Source organism: Gasterosteus aculeatus, chromosome 8 (genome assembly GCF_964276395.1).
Source record: "Gasterosteus aculeatus chromosome 8, fGasAcu3.hap1.1, whole genome shotgun sequence".
Classification (NCBI taxonomy): Eukaryota; Metazoa; Chordata; class Actinopteri; order Perciformes; family Gasterosteidae; genus Gasterosteus; species Gasterosteus aculeatus.
In genome coordinates this window covers 1,059,135-1,075,184 of record NC_135695.1, presented here as the reverse complement: position 1 = coordinate 1,075,184, position 16,050 = coordinate 1,059,135, and the positions used below count along the sequence as shown (strand labels likewise).

At 41.6% G+C, this 16,050-nt stretch overlaps 1 protein-coding gene across 4 annotated transcripts in view; it reads right to left on the bottom strand.

Annotated features, from left to right (window-relative positions):
• Nucleotides 1–179: 179 nt before the first annotated feature.
• Nucleotides 180–16,050, bottom strand: part of nlgn1 (neuroligin 1) — a 268,080-nt gene continuing 252,209 nt past the window's right edge. For 3 of the 4 annotated variants that reach the window (XM_040183287.2, XM_040183285.2, XM_040183289.2), the window contains 5 exons: nt 15,689–16,050; nt 14,005–14,165; nt 10,262–10,418; nt 10,055–10,132; nt 180–7,102 (listed from right to left, as the gene is read on the bottom strand). In XM_040183287.2, coding sequence (XP_040039221.1) covers nt 6,512–7,102; nt 10,055–10,132; nt 10,262–10,418; nt 14,005–14,165; nt 15,689–16,050 — 1,349 coding nt within the window. In that variant the 3' untranslated portion in view covers nt 180–6,511. 4 annotated transcript variants of the gene reach the window in all.

The following is a 16,050-nucleotide window of genomic DNA, read 5'->3' as shown; positions in this document are numbered from 1 at the left end:
TATAAGTGTCAGCTGGTGTCTTTTGCCGTAATAAGCAACATGGCTTATTTTTCTGTCAGTTGTAGAAAATAATTAGTCAAGCAAAAAGTAAATTGAAAGTAAAAGTAAATTAGTCAAATGAGCAAGAACAGGCACAGAATTGAAATGAAGACTCAAGAGAAAGGGGAAAAAGAACAATATCCGCATATTAAAATTATTTATTTATTGTGCTCCAGAAGAGTAATTACTATTTAACCAGAAAGAAAGACAGGTGACAAATAATCTACATTACAAATGCCAGACCAGTTCTCGTGGTGCCCCCTGTTTCCAAATGGCATTCAAAAGACAAATCCTCCTTCAGTTGTCAGACAGCTAGCAAAGACTTCTCTAGGATGAATCTGAGATTTGGTTGTTGCCGTTTCTGCTGCGTTTTGAGGTTACAAAATGGCAAGTTGCATTACATTCATTCGCAGTGCTTGTTTCTCCCCTGCCTGTTCGTCCTGTACACCCCGCCACAGGCTGACTGTCCACCATCCTCAGGGCAGATTTACACTGGAACAAAAGTGAAGCGTCCCCCTAGAACAGGGTTTATTAAGTGTCTTCAGTTCTCACTTACCCTGCTAGACTGGCTCATTAAAACATACTGGTGCTGGGATCAACAGAAATCACTGAAGAAATGCTACCTGGATTGGTTCGGGGTTCACCTCTTTGACTGATGGATACACCATATTAAAGGAAGGTGACACTGGATGGATATCCATCTGAGCTCTGGGGCTTCCTCACACTGTCATCTGCTGTTGTTTCAGGATGAGCGCGCTTACAAGCACACAGTCAAAAAATTCAAATTGTCACGAAAGATGTCCTATGACTCATAACATATTCAAAATATTAAGATAACAGCAATTAGGCACATTGAAGAAATAAACACTGCTATTGACAGTGAAGTATGTTAGAACTGAAGAATGAACAATATCGGTGCAGGGATTTCCATGTAAATGCACTCATAAGATCTAACACTTATTTGAAAGTTGTGTGTTACACAAAACACACAATTAAACACACTCCTAATGCATGCTGAACCCGTTCTGTGTCTGAGCACCGAGCATTAAGGAAACATTAGAATTTTTGTGGTCTAACAAACATGAATCTAGTCATTAATCAGAGAAAATTTGAAAAAGGTGTTAAAAAAGATGTGTGCATGTTTTTATGGTCTAGCAAATTCCAACAAGACTTGTTGGAAAAATCCCCTGTTAAAATCATCGCCACAGCATATAAACCGTATAGCTCCTTTTCATATTTTATTTTATTATCTGTTTATCCATGTTTTACTGTTAATATTCTGAGTTGCGCTCACACAGGAACATTCAGCCTTTAAAGTTTCCTGTGACCTGCCTAGAAACATCTTGGCAAGCTGGGTTAAATGTTAATCCAACTAATTTTCTTTCAATAAGAATAAAGGCCCTTGGGAAACGCTTGCTTATGACATCCTAAAGCCATTGCCATCTTTTGCATTTCATAATTTAACGTTCCAGATTTACTCCCCGGAAATGTTTTTTTTTTAAATGTGTTTTTTTGTGATCCATTGTTTCCCACCGGCAATAATGTAGGGCATATCAGTTTTTTTCTGTTGTATGAGTGCCGGTCTATGAATACAAATGTGTGTTAAAATGACTGTTAATTGCAACCTCTTTAAATAACCTCAATGCCATTGCTTGAAAGACTTATATTTTACAGTGGACATATTATGAAAATTCCACTTTTTTAGTGCTTCTACACGTTTATTTGGGTATCTGGCATGTATACCGACCCCAAAACGACTCTTTGTTGTCTCAACTTGTTATGGTTCTTGTAAGTCAGAAACGTCATCCTTGAGTGACTGACTCATTCTGTCGTCACAATGTAATGGGAGTCTCTCCTACATGGCCTTGGCCCGCCCCCCCATCTCATCCCCCCGCCCCTTCTTCACTCACTATAGATACGATTTTTGCCAAAGCACTTCGTTTTTTTGCAAACCTCGGATACACTTGAAATAGCTAGCTAGCAGCATGAAGCATATGAAGCCATCACTGCAGTCACTAGGGTGACCAAATAGAATTAAACATCTTATGAGGTAGGATATGTATGTTAGCTGGATATAACTTGGATGTTGAAGGTGCCCTGTGACGTTTAGTTTTTTAGGTTTATTCAGTGTTATCTACAAAATACATAGTTACTTTACTACAGCCTAGCTAACATGGAAATATGGAGCCTGGAACTTGATAACACAAACCTTTGAGGGCTGATGGTGAACATGTTTGTCCCCAGGCCCAGATTGGGTTATTAACCTCGTCTTTTAAATTACTGTATGTTGCTCTGGCTTGTTAACACAATTCAAATTAATGTGTTATGCAAAGCACATGTGCTTCAATATTGCTGCTAAAGAGCAAATTCTGAAGTGGGAACATTGGAATCGCTACGCCAGCTGCCTTGTCTGTGTAACCGAGGATACAATAGATGTGTGTGTTTGGTATTTGGTCATAGAACGGCACGTAGTACATAGTGACTGTTGAGCTTTGACCTGGTACAATATATCGAATACGATAATCATGAAAGTCTGGGTTGGAACGGGTAGTGGAAAGATGAAATAAAGAGCGAAAGGACTTTCACCCGAGAGACCACTGTTTTTTGATTGCTAAGTAATATTGTTGAGCAACGCTACATAACAAAGTCTGCCATTATTCATTCATGCTGTTTACTTTGTCACAATTGTTATGTTTAACTTTATCCAACTACTTTTGCTGAGGAAACCTCCCCTGCCCTTAAAGATGACATTGTGTGTTTGTGCAAGGCTGACCATGAAAGTGTATTCATGAAATGTGTTTTTGGATGATAATCCATAACATCCAAAACATCCCAAATTTTCAAGACGTGAAAAAGAATTCTAGCAACAGGGTTGATGTATGTTACTTAAATGTGCTATGATTCCACGTTTCTTGGGTCAAAGGCATCTTGTAATGTAACGGCCCCTTGTATTGCCATATGTCGTCTTGTTTATTTGAACTCCTGTTCTTTGTGACTGCTGTCTGCAAAAGGTGCTACATGAATAAATTCCATTTTATTTCATGGAGTAATCAACTAGTCTGCTAGTTAGACTGTTTTGCAATCTCCCACTATTATCACTACATGGGCTTCACTATCATTAAAGGTGTGGGGAGGCAGGGGGTAGTTAGTGGTGCCTCGCAGTCGTTCTTCAGCAAGCTAGGGCTTCAGTCTGTCTCAATTTATACAGCTAGCTCGAGATCTAATCCAGCTCACCTGCTTTTTCCTTGCCAGTTTATCAAAGTTTTTATGAGAAAGCTATATCTATCTGTAAATCCTCAGTTTCTCTTCATGGGTGTAAAGGTCATCCAATGCTTTTGCTTCATTGATTATGTTTTTTGCTTCGATTACCATGTATCTTTTCTGTCAGTTGTTAGGCATGATACAGCGGTTTAATGCATTTTCTATGACCCCTTGAAGTCATTGCGGCACATCCTCTCGAAGAACTTTTGAGTCATCTTGTCTAGTTTTACACTCTCAAGTAATTAATCACAAGGACCGTTAACATGTTTTCACTACACATAAAATCTTGTTGCAATACATTAGGTCAACAAAAACGTTGCATATGCCAGCACTTCTCTTGCTTTCCTCATGCAGTTGGCTTGCATGTATCCTCCATCACCAGTCAGACGACAGATGCCAGGGCAAGTTTTTCATTAGTAGTCATCCTTAACTATTAACTACCCAGTAAGGCCCTGCAATCGCTGGATTGTTAACTCATCATGGCAATAACATGTTTAATTTAATGGGTGCTCAGCCCCAAGTTATTTCTAGGGAGAACAATGGTTGAAATATTTCAGGTGTCTGCACAAATATTATTTTGCACATGTATGTGTGTGGGCGATCAAAAATGCTGGAAAAGCTAATGGCCTGTTGATACAATGTCAACAGACCTACAGTATGGGTGGTCCCGATATTCTGGAATTCACACATTCTTGGTGTTGTTGGCTTCCTTTTACAGAGAAGGATATTAAAAATGGCCCATGAGGGTGACGTGTGATAATGGAATCCTCCTTTTGTTGAAATCCCAGATCAAGCCTCGGTGGTTCATTGAATCCATCTGTATTAGTTTACTCAACCTAAAGCTTATCCCAAAAAGCAACACTCATGAAAGACTAGATTTTATTCCCCCAATCAGCTTGTCTGCCGCAGTGTTATATTGGGTAACAGTAGTCTGTGCTCATTATTTTGAATGACTGCACAGTGCCTGTAAGGGAGCAAAAAGGGGAAAGATTTATTCTCACAACAGAGGCCTCCAAACATCTACACTTTAGTGAAAGGAAAGGAGCGTTTAAGCTTAACAAGTAGCATTGATGCGCCAGCAATTAGACTTCTGTATTTGTCTCCACACAATAGCCCTGCCATCTAGGGTATTCCTCACTATCTCTCTATTTTGACGGTCCCCAATTTACTGCAACGACTCTAATGACTAATGACAACGACTGCAGTCTGCTTTGCTGTATGACACACTACTACGTCAGAAGCAAACATTGCTAGGCACTGAAGCCTCACTGACCTTAAGATGCTGGCTGTGGCAGACTAAAGCTAAGCAGCCACCCCTGTCCGCTCAGTGGAAATATGAGAAGGTAGAGAATTTTAAATAGAAAGCGATTGTGACCAAAAGAAGAAAAGTAGTAGCTATTTGGAGTGAGGTAAAGAGGGACAACTGAGTTTCTCAGCTGCTAAAGAAAACGTATCTTTCTTCCTATAAGACAATGTAAAAAAAATGATAAATCTTGGCTATTGGCCTACCCGAACCCTGGCTCATCCATTTCTCCACCTGCTGTGCTTATCCAGAGAATTCCACCCAACATGATCGGTCTGTGCTTGGCCTTTGACTTGTAGAAGTTATGTTAAAGGCGTTCATGTTTAAATTGCTCTACAGAACCTGGCTGGATAAAGCAAAATAAAAGTTAAAAGGCATTTTTTCTATTACCGTTTCTTTCATCACAATAAGCATCCAGTGTGTCCCTCAATTAATACTGCTTCCAGATAAAGAAAAAGGAAAGAGTGCAATGGAATTAACAGTGCAGGTAATCATTTCTACATGGCAGAGTGGTAAAATAGGTAGAATAGCAGGTAACTTTGATCTCAACCGAAGGTATGATACGTTTGATTAATGCAGTGTGATGTGATTTACCATTATCAAAAACGGGTACCAACACAGAGAATACAAAACTAGTCCTTAAATTCCCAGCTCCACTCAAGCTATATCATGTTATGCAAGAAAGTTTGACCATATCCCCAGTCCCTCCCATTTTGGTTCCCAGCTCCAGCCCACAACATCCGCAACCTGGAACTGTATTTCCTGTGGTCCTGCAAAGGTGTGTTTTCGTAATCCAATCAGGAAATTGATTTGAAATTGTTCCAATGCAAAGTAGAGGGGGAAAATGATTCTTAATAATGACGCAATCAGCAGGGCAGCCATCAAGCAGTTAAATTGTCATGCGCATCGTGCTAAAATATCCATTATCCTTTGTTGCCCAGCACTTTGTGTTGAAGTTGAAACTGCAAGAGCCAGAAGGTGGATCAGCCGATTCCCACTAGTTCAGTTTTGCAGGCAGGTTTGCAGTATAGATGCCCCTTACTCACACCCTTAGACAAGGGGTATTAACAGCCTGGTGCTTAGTATACCAATCTACATATGTAAATAGGTTCTATACAATAACATTGTTCCCGATCCTCAAAAATAAATGGATGAAACGTATCTGTGAAACGTATCATTTCTTTCCTCTTAATCCATTGTGCATACGGGTTTCCTTTTTTTCATTGAAGTTTTCAGTTTTTCTTTTGTTCTATTCAACAATTGCTTCTGTTGTATCTTACATAGTCTCCATTTAGGAATTCATCACATACCTAAATTAGTTTGCACCTTATCTACTCTGTGTCACACAAACAGAGTAATCTGCTGCACAATGCCAAAAGAAAACAATATGTTTTCTTTCTTTTACAAAGTGCTCCACTCTTCTTAACTTCGAGGCGGGTCTGATGCTCTGTTCTGCTTCCAGATAGCACTGTCAGGCAGTCATTTGTCAAAAGCCTCGAAGGCCGTTTCTGTCGCTAGAAAGAAAAAGTAGTTTACCGCACCTTGTTTCGCTGCAATATTAGAAACAAAATAATAATAAACAACATCCTTCTTGGTTTTAGCTAGTGAGGTTGTTTTTCTCCTAGTTTGTACTTTTTTTGTTCGTGTGTTTATTTTTCTACAAAAGCATAATGGTTATTCTTTTTTTCCTCTGGTCCAAACCCCAGAAATCCCTTAACTATATTCCCCCAGGTATTAACAGGGTGTACAATCCCAGTGTAATTCCATGGCTGTCTGGCAACTCCAGGCTGGCGTTTCAGTTCCTAACATATCTGTCGTTGTCAGCATGTTGGCCTTAAGTTTCTGCTGCTGCAGTGGCGTTAGCTTTTGCCTCAGCCACCTGAGTCCTGCCTGCTTGTATCCACATGGCTATACCCGGGTAGTGGAATGTGGGTGTGGATGGGTTAGGCTGTTACTTTGCCCGCTGCTGGGGAAGGTGTTGAAAGAGTGGATCGAGGTGAGCCCCCCCATGGTGCTGGGGATCATGGTTATGGTGTTTGGCGTCATAAGTGGGATGTCGTCCGGTGAGCGCCTCATGGCCAGAGTGTAGTCAGGTGGACAGGCAGTCCTCAGCACCACATCATGCGGATGCAGAGTCTCGCCCACTCCCCTGCAGTCCAGGCCTGAGTGCTGCTTCATCTGCAGGGACATGATCTCCTCTTCCTGAGTGTGAGCCAGATCATTGGCGGCACTCCGCTGGGGACTGCAGCGCCTGTGGACGTCATGCCGTCGCTTGTCCTTCTTATAGTAAAGGGCGGCAAAGGCCAAAATGTTGAGGAAGAGCAGGGAAGCTCCAACAGCGATGGTCACCGACAGCTCAGTGGAGTAGTCACGCTGGTCCACCAGATGTGGCTGGATGTGGCTGTCCTGGGTCTCTGTGGGAAACGGAGTCGGGTTGGGGCGTTTGGTGACCAGAACCTTGGTCTTCGGGGTGCGGTTGGTGGCTTCAGGTGGAGGGATCTGAAGAAGGGAAGGTAAACATTCAGAATATTATCAGTTTGAAAAGCTTCAACTATGACCAGAGATATCTGATCGACTGTGGATGAGTGGGGAGCACGGTTGTCCTCCAGGGGGTTGTCTGTTTGATCCCAGGCCCGGCTAACCCGCATGTCGATGTCCTTGGGCAAGACACTTAACCCATCATTGCTCCTGTAGCTGCGACTACATTGTGTGGATGTTAGTTACTGATGGGCAGGTGTCACTGTGTATGGTTCTCCTGTCATCAGTGTATGAATGGGTGAATGATGTCATGTAGTGTTAAAGCGCTTTGAGTGGTCGGAAGACTAGAAAAGCGCCGTACAAGTACAGTCCATTTACCATATAGTGTTCGAGAGAGTTCCATGTTCTTTCCACTAACACAATTTGAATTTTTGAAGCACCTGTTTTCTCTCTACTTAGGTTCAGAAATGCATGCTAAAAATCATTGGTATTTAAACCTAAATGAAGACCAATGCTTGCCCTCTGAACCAACAAAAAGTTCTGTTTTTCACATAATATATAATAATACAACTCTAAAGCTATAATAATGAATAAATAATACGACTATAGATCTCAGAGTAACAGAGCCAGCAAAAATATTAACACTGGCTACAGCTCTCTATGAAGGCCTTACTGCATGCATCAGACTTTGTTTTTGGCCCTCTTGTACCCTCCGTTTATTTTTGTGCCTACAGTTAGCCTCACTCTGTCCAAAGTCAGAACGTAATTTTAACTAAATTTTTCTGTTGGTCCTTTTTGCTCTTTGTGTATGGACCTTTTGGATTTGGTACATGTTATATATTTTCTTTGAAGCAAACTTCTTTTTATCAAAATTTTTGCATATAACTTTTCTTCACAAAACTATCGCTTTAGCCATCTGAGTAAATTACCTAAAATCCAAACAATTTCAAAACATGCATCCACCATCCAGCAGGTGACGGCTTCACACCACTGTGACAGAACGCTTGGAAGGTTCTGGGGTTTCATTTTCCGGTGCCATCAGACTCACACTTTGCTTTGGACAGATTCCAGGTCTTCTATGTGGTTGGATTGTTGCAGGGAGGAGTTCTGGAGTACTCCACCCCCACATTGAACATTGACCAGCCTAATACAATACCCTATGCTTAGTTTGTTAAGGGCTAAGGGTTAACGATGCGGCCGAGCGAAAACTCCGACTGAGACAGAGCTAATCAAGTGTGGCTCAACACTACGTGGACTTCCACACTCGCTGACTCAGGATGGGAGGAGACGGCGCTCAGGGGAGTTTTTCTTCACTGACTATCCCTGGGCATTCATTTGCCAAAAAAAGGGGCTCGATGGTAAGGGTAGGGATACTGGCGAGCCTACCACAACACTCTCATTGGTCAATGACATCCTTTGACTTTCTGAACTGCTTTATGTTTGTCTACCTAGATGACATCCTCATCTACTTTGCAAACCTTCAGGAACACCTGTGTCATGTCCGGATGGTTTTCCAGCACCTATTGGAGAACAAGCTTTGTGTGAAGAGAATTCCATGTGACGTCAGTTCAAAGTCTGGGTTTCATTATTGAAAAGGGTCAGTTGAGGATAGATCCCAAAGAGGTCAACCATCTGTGTGGTGGCTTCTATCACCTGGGAAGTTAAGTTGGTGGTGTGGAACTCTGGAGGCCGACTCTCCAACGCCTTTATGTTCCTCTAACTGCATGCCCCCAGGTCACACAGTGGGCACACATGTCACGCTTCTCTTGTCATCCCGGCGTCAGGCGGACTATTGACCTGCTATGAAGGACCTTATGGTGAAGGTCACTGTAGGCGGACACTTGAGCATTTGTCCTTGCCAGCTCAACCTGTGTTCGTAATAAAACCTCTCACCGGCATGCTGCAACCCCTACATGTGTCACATCCTCCTCGGTCCTATGTTGCTCTGGAATTTGTCACAGGTCATTCTTATGGTGGTTGACCGCTTCTCCAAGTCGGCACCCAAACCCCCATATACCCAAGAGGCCGCTGACATTACGGTCAGTCAGGTCTTTTCAGGGATCCACAAAGTCGAGATGGCCTGCTGCCCGGGTGTCAGACTACAGCACACCACCATATAGCGATATTTGCACATCTGAATAAACCCCTTTGTTCCCTTTATTATGACACCCAGATTAATGAAATCAACGTTAAGACGAGATATTCTTTTTTATATCGTGGGTATGCAATTTTCAAGCAGGGGCCTAATAAATTGCTTTGTTCTAGAGTGGTTGTCACAGTTTGGGTTCATGTCTGGGTTTATTTCGTAGTTTCTTTCCTCTGTTCTCCCTGGGTCACGTCACTTCCTGCCTTGTCCTGTCATCCCCTGTGATTGTCTGTCGTGTCATGATTGTTTCCAGCTGTTTCCAATCACCTGCACCTCCCTTGTGTATTTAAGCCGTGTGTGTCTGTTGTCACTTGTGGCGTCATTACTAAATGTTGGTGGTCCGAAGTGCATGCCATGCTCATGTTCTTGATCTCGATCTCGTCCTTGTCACAGTTTTCTGACCATGTTTTTGCCTTTTGGAGTTCTACGTTTTTGGAAGTTTTGACTATTAAAGTCCCTTTTTGTTTCCTGAAAGAACTCTGCGTCTGAGTCCTACCTTCCCTCTCCCCTCGCACGGATACCGTCCTGACAGTGGTTAAAAATACATTTTTATTAAGACCTATTTTGCTGTTTTAAGAGATCAGAGAATTCAGGAACCCAGCTAGATTTCCTCATCCTACTGAAACTACATCTTTGTGTGTGGCAAAAGCATTTATTTGTCTTGCTGTATCAGTGTCGGATACTCTCACAAGGGTTCTAACAATAATGTAAACATTAATAAACATTACTTTGGATCTATTACTCCAAAACCTTATTTTCTAAAACTCTGTTCAAGCATAGCAGTTTAAGAAAGAAGCAGGATGAAATATAGACACTATAGTGCTAACCTTTGTGGTGGTGGGTATAAGCTGAGTGACCTCGTTGAGGCTGTGCAGGTGAGGAACCAGCTCCAACCACAAGTTGACCTAAGGAGTGGAGAGAAAATTAGAAAAACCATGTAACATCTCCCCACACATGTTCTATTTAAAAAAAGATCATGGCTGGGGTGTGTATTCCACTCCAAGATAGCTATTACAACAGTAATGAAACAATACCTTGTTGGCACGGTAGTGCTCTTTGACCCGGGGTTTCAGGCCAATGTGTAAGTAGAGTTGGTCCTTCTGGTTGTAGCGTGTCCATGCCACTTCTTCAAAACGATTGGGCTTGGTGTGGATGAACTTGGTGTCTTGGGGGACTGGCTGGTTTGGATCCCTGACAGAAAGAGTAAAGGAGGACAAAGAATATTGACGGAATTTGCAGAGTGGCAAGATCTGCTGTTGTATGCAAGAACAATGCACAACTGTATTTGAAACAATGTGGCTTCCACCATAGCGTAAAACCAAGGCTGACTTTCGATTGCATTTCTGCTGCAATACATAACTAACCACCCCCGCAAGGAATGTGCTTTCTAGTGATGTGTCGGTTGTGAACGAAACGGCTCTGAGAGCCGGCTGATTGGGAGCCGCTTTTTTTTGTTTCTCTCTCTCAATCTCTAGCCTAGTTTATGCTTCTGCGTTTTCAGAGAGACGCAAGGACACGCAAACGCAAGAGCCCCTTGCGTGCCTTTTTACACCTCCTTGCGTGCGCTGTCCCATTTTTCAAGAGTAGCGTCAAAAGCTACCCAAGCCTCCTGCAGCCCGCAAGGCTGTGATTGGTCTGCTAACTACATCCTTTATGGAGTCTCACATTTCCGGTTTCATAGCACAATACCGCCATTATTAAAACAAAGATTTTTTTATGAGAGAATGAATCAGATTGAAGAACATTTGTCGGAAAAAATCCGTAAATATGACCACTTCTACATGCCGTCATTGGTGGACTATAAGGACGCCGGGTGGCCTCTGATTCATGGAGGGAGATCTCCACAAACGGCGGTTTGCCGGTCGAGCGGTGCACAAAGTTGTGGAGGAAAATACGGGACAAATGTATCCTTGATGAAAAGCAGCATTGTCGATACACGGGGCAATAAAGTCTCTGATAAATAAATAAACCTGGCAAAAAAATGCTAGCACAACCTAACCTAAACCTTCAATTCCTTGCTCTTAATGAGTGAATATCAATTATGAGACTTGGTTTATATAGTTTGTTATTAGTCCATTGTTAGGGGTCTGTTATTTATTCATTTTGTGAATTATCTTAGCGATTATTAATAATTCTATTGATGTCAATGATTTAATTTCACACTAGTTATTAACCAACACATCGACCCTACGTCATGCCCAACAAATGGTGCCCCGTGTGAGGCAATTCCCAACACAGTATACCCCTTACCCCCATTTAAGATCCTTCCTTACCAATCAGTTGAGGTTTTGTCACTATGGAGCGATCAACTTAATCCACAACTGAAGGTAAACTAAAGATGATGGGGTAAGTGTAGCTTCTCCCTGAGTTATCAATGTTATTCTGATGGTACTCAAATGTAGTGCTGAGATGAGCCCCCTTAGCATTTATATTAAATCAACAGTTTGAGTTATCACACTTGATCAAATGAAAAAAGGGTCAAAACTGGTATTTTCCCGCAGTTGCTTAGTTTTCTAACAATTTTGTTATTAGCTGAAAAGGTCTTAATATTGCTAATAACCTTGAGTTTCCCCTCATTTTAAGTTTTATTTAAAGGCTTAAACTATTTGCTTTTCCCCATCTTAAAATTTGTTATGCTTATTGAGAATGAATATTGATATTTATACTTGATTCATACATTTAAAAAAAATAGGAGTAACGATGACCAAAACTATAGCCATCCTGGCTTACTAATGGACGCATTGTCCTCTCAAGTCACTCGTTTCGGTCTTTAGTCACACCCTCCCCCCACACATCCAATTTCTCACGCCAAAAGCTGCGTTGGTTCTTATTCAAATTCCCTGTCGGCCGTAGCGTAGCGTCCGTGCCCCCCGTCCCAGTATACGCACTACACCGCTCTGTTTCCTTTGTTCTGTTTCCAGATTGGTTGCCCGTAACTTGCACCTGTCTGTCTCGCTCTTGCGTATTAGCCCTTAAAAAATGATTTGTTAGTCGCACTGTTGTATAAGCCCCAGGGTTCAAAGCGTGGGGAAAAAGTAGCGGCTTATAGTCCGGAATTTACGGTAAAACAACATCAACACACAAATGAACTGTATTACCCTTACATTCAGTATATACTGAAGAGTTTAGGAGCACATTCCACAGGGGATTCTATGCTAAAAAGACCCCCTTACACTTAATGTGAATAGAACAGAGCTGGCCATGTGAGCTATGGAGGCCCATTCCGACCATTGAGAGCCCCATTGTCAGAGAGCGGCATATGGAGCCAGCCAGACCTCACCAGGAACACGCTTAACAATTCAAATTGGCGGCATATATCTCCCAGGTACCCTGCATTTCATGTCAATTTGGGGTTATATATGTAGATCATTAGGCCTTTTCTCATCCCCTCAGGCTACTGAGCAGTGCCCAGAAAAAGCTAATGTCCCCACAATACGCTCTCCAAAAACAATTACTGCCATGACTACATGCTCTAGGGCAGCAAGAAACGGAAGGGGGGGATTTTAATTTTGTTCCATCGAGAATGTTGCTCCTCAGGCCAATTCCATTTGTTAAGAATGTGTTTGAAGATTTGTAGAGGCTGTACAGTCCATAAAACACGATAGTATTATTTACTTCTCCTGTTCATTAGTATATGTTAATATATAGTAAATGAAAACCTTACGGAATGATCAATTACTTCATAGTCTTGTAATGTTAACCGCATGGTGTCAAGATCCACTGCAGCACAACTCGCAAAAAAAAGTTTAGATAACATAGTAACTATAACTATGCTATACTTATGAGCATGTGCTTGTAAATTAGGTTGCTGGAGTAGACGTATGATTTGGAGAAGATCAAATAAAATAATTCTTTATTATTCCCTCAATGGGGGAACCAAATCAAAACACACAGTAAATAGTAGATGTATAATATCTAGATAAATCGCAAAAAAAATTAAAAGATGACAATTTGTCTGTCAATAGGCGTTCTCTGTGCATTGCACCCTCAGAGAGCTCATGCGGCACATCAGTAATAATACTGACTGTAAGACTGCCTTATAATGAAAACATGGCTGTCTAATTTGGATTGTAGTAGTGAGAGAAGACTCCCGATTTATTTTTATTAACATTTGATTGTATATATTTTTTTGTTTACAACTTTGCTTTCTGACATTATCTCTATTTTCATCCACCCACTCTGATGTTACTGTCCCACTGACATTTCTGTTATGGTAAATGGACTGTACTTAAAGTCTTTGAACCACTAAAAGTACTTCAACTACATGTCATCATTCACCCATTCATACAGTGATGACAGGAGCAATCATTCAAAGTGCCACCTGCCCATAAGGAAGCCACTGGAGCTATGTGAACTATTAAGTGTCTTAAGTGCCAAGGACACGCAGACTTGCAAATCCGGGAATCGAACCGTGTTCAGAGGAGGAAACGGCCTATGATTGAAAGAAAGCCTCAAAGCTTGAGCATTGCACATATATATTATACTTGTATAAAGCGGTTTACAAGCATAGTTTCCCCTACACATTGCAAAAGGTAAAGTAAACGGTTTATCCTTTTAAATGACCTTAGCACGCATCCTGTAGAAAGTGTAGCCCAGCCCTGTGTGTGTGTGTGTGTGTGTGTGTGTGTGTGTGTGTGTGTATATATATATATATATGTGTGTGTGTGTGTGTGTGTGTGTGTGTGTATATATGTATGTGTATATACAGGATAACACACAATAGACAGAAAGTGAGTTGTATTGGCCCTCAGGAGTCACGTTTCTAGGTTCCTCATACCCCGTTTTGGCAAAGTTTGTCCAGTAAGTCATGACCACAGCGCTGAGCATCACGTCGTTCTTGGAGAAGTTGCAGGGAAACAGCTCTGTTGGACCAATCATCGGCAGCCCAAACACATACGGGATCTCATCTCCATGTGCTGCGTCTGCCCACTGTGGGACCTTATGAGAAATAGAGGAATCACATCAGAAGTATTATTACATACATATTAGGACAGTGAATAGACAGATTTAGACTCTTCCTGGTGTACTCGTGCATGTTTGCTGTTCTATCAACGCTCGATCATTTGACGGCTGTGTTTGAAGTTCCAACAATCTCCCCATATCTACTAAGGATGTTTTCTGCGCAGGGTAGATGTTGAGATGGAAGTAGCCTAGCAGCTAGCTTAGCCTAGCAGCGTGCTCATCTTTAAGTGGTCCATTTGCCACTCACCCTACTTCTATTCTATGGTAGCATTCCTCTGCACAGTTCTCTGTATGTCGTGCCTCTGTTTTACTTCCAATGTATAACGCTCTCTCCATCTTCAGCTACCGTCTTGCTTTCCTCGATCTAACTGACTGCAGCCAGCGGCGGTTTCGTTTCCAGGGTGAACTTTACTTTCGGTTTTCTGGTGTGCCGAAAGTAAACAAAGTTACGTTAAAATATTTGATCGCATTAATCTCGGCCACAAAATTTACATGGATTAATGTGTTAATGTTAACATCCCTAAAACATGTACAAGACACTGAAAGGCATTATTTATTCACATATTGGGTATACCATAGACCATAGACATGGAAAGATTAACTAACTGGGAAATTACGCTTATTATTCCATATACAGCATATTCGTGAGAGAGCAGAGAGAAAGAAGGAATGGCCCTAATAGAAAAGGGTGGATGAATTAGAAAATATAATGTTGTGCACTGTGGCTTGTTGAAATAAGAATATTCAAAATAAAACTAGGAGTAGAAATGTGTGAAGCCCACTTCAAATGGTAAAATGAATGCTCTGTGGCATTATGTACCTATTTACATTATAGTAAATGTGTAAACTAAAAAGTTTAGGAAAATCTTAAAAGTGGTGCAATTCTATACAATACCAATAGTAAGACGCAGACTGATGCAAAGGGATGCTGCTCAACATAGTGGAAACTGAGGTACAGACATAACCACCGGAAGTGACTATATGAAGTGTCACTGAGAAAAAACAGGATGAAGTCAGTTTCCTCTCAGATGAACTCAGTTTCCTCAGATTATAATAATAATAATCTGAGCAGGTAAACCCAAACTGTCCGTGTTAGCTGGACAGGAATAGCAGGGGGCTGTACAAAACGACTTTAATCAGTTCAATTTAAAGTTGCTGAATCCCAAATCAGAATCTCTCTACATCTTGAGAGATGTGAGTTCAAACAATAGAAACAGTGTTAACTTGTGGGGAAACAGGATGGGTGCTACCGCTACACAATGTACACAGTATGAGTCACTGATTTATATAATGCTGCAATTATAAATATTACATTCATCTTATTTTTCATAATATCTGTTTTATCTTAGATTATGGATTATAATGCTGTTCTCTGTTAGCAGTAACTGAAGGTTTTCTCCAATGAAATTAGGAAGAAGCCAGCAGTTTCTTGAAACCGTTTCATATTATTGACAATCCATAAAGTAGATGTAACATTACCCAGACAGCCAGAGACCCACCTGTTCTGTCTGACAGTGGTGGTAAAAGGCATAGAAGTAGGTTGGAGAGCCAAAGCTGGAGTGCAGGTCAGCTGTGGCGACAGCCGGTGCTACCCACTGGTGATCGGTGAAAAGGGCCAGCAATGTTTTCCGTCGAGTCTCTGGGTTGTGCCTGTCGGCCCAGTCCGTGTACATGAACTTTATGGTCTCTCGGAGAATGTCTTTCCCCTCTGGGTAGCCATACAGGTCATCCACAAAGCTTGACACGGCGTAATCAAAGTCGTTTGCCTGAACGCCGTTTTCGTTGTCCACAATAAGCTCCACAAATTTAAGGCCTTCGCCCTGATTAACTCCCATCATGATATCGTAGTTGAGGAACTCTC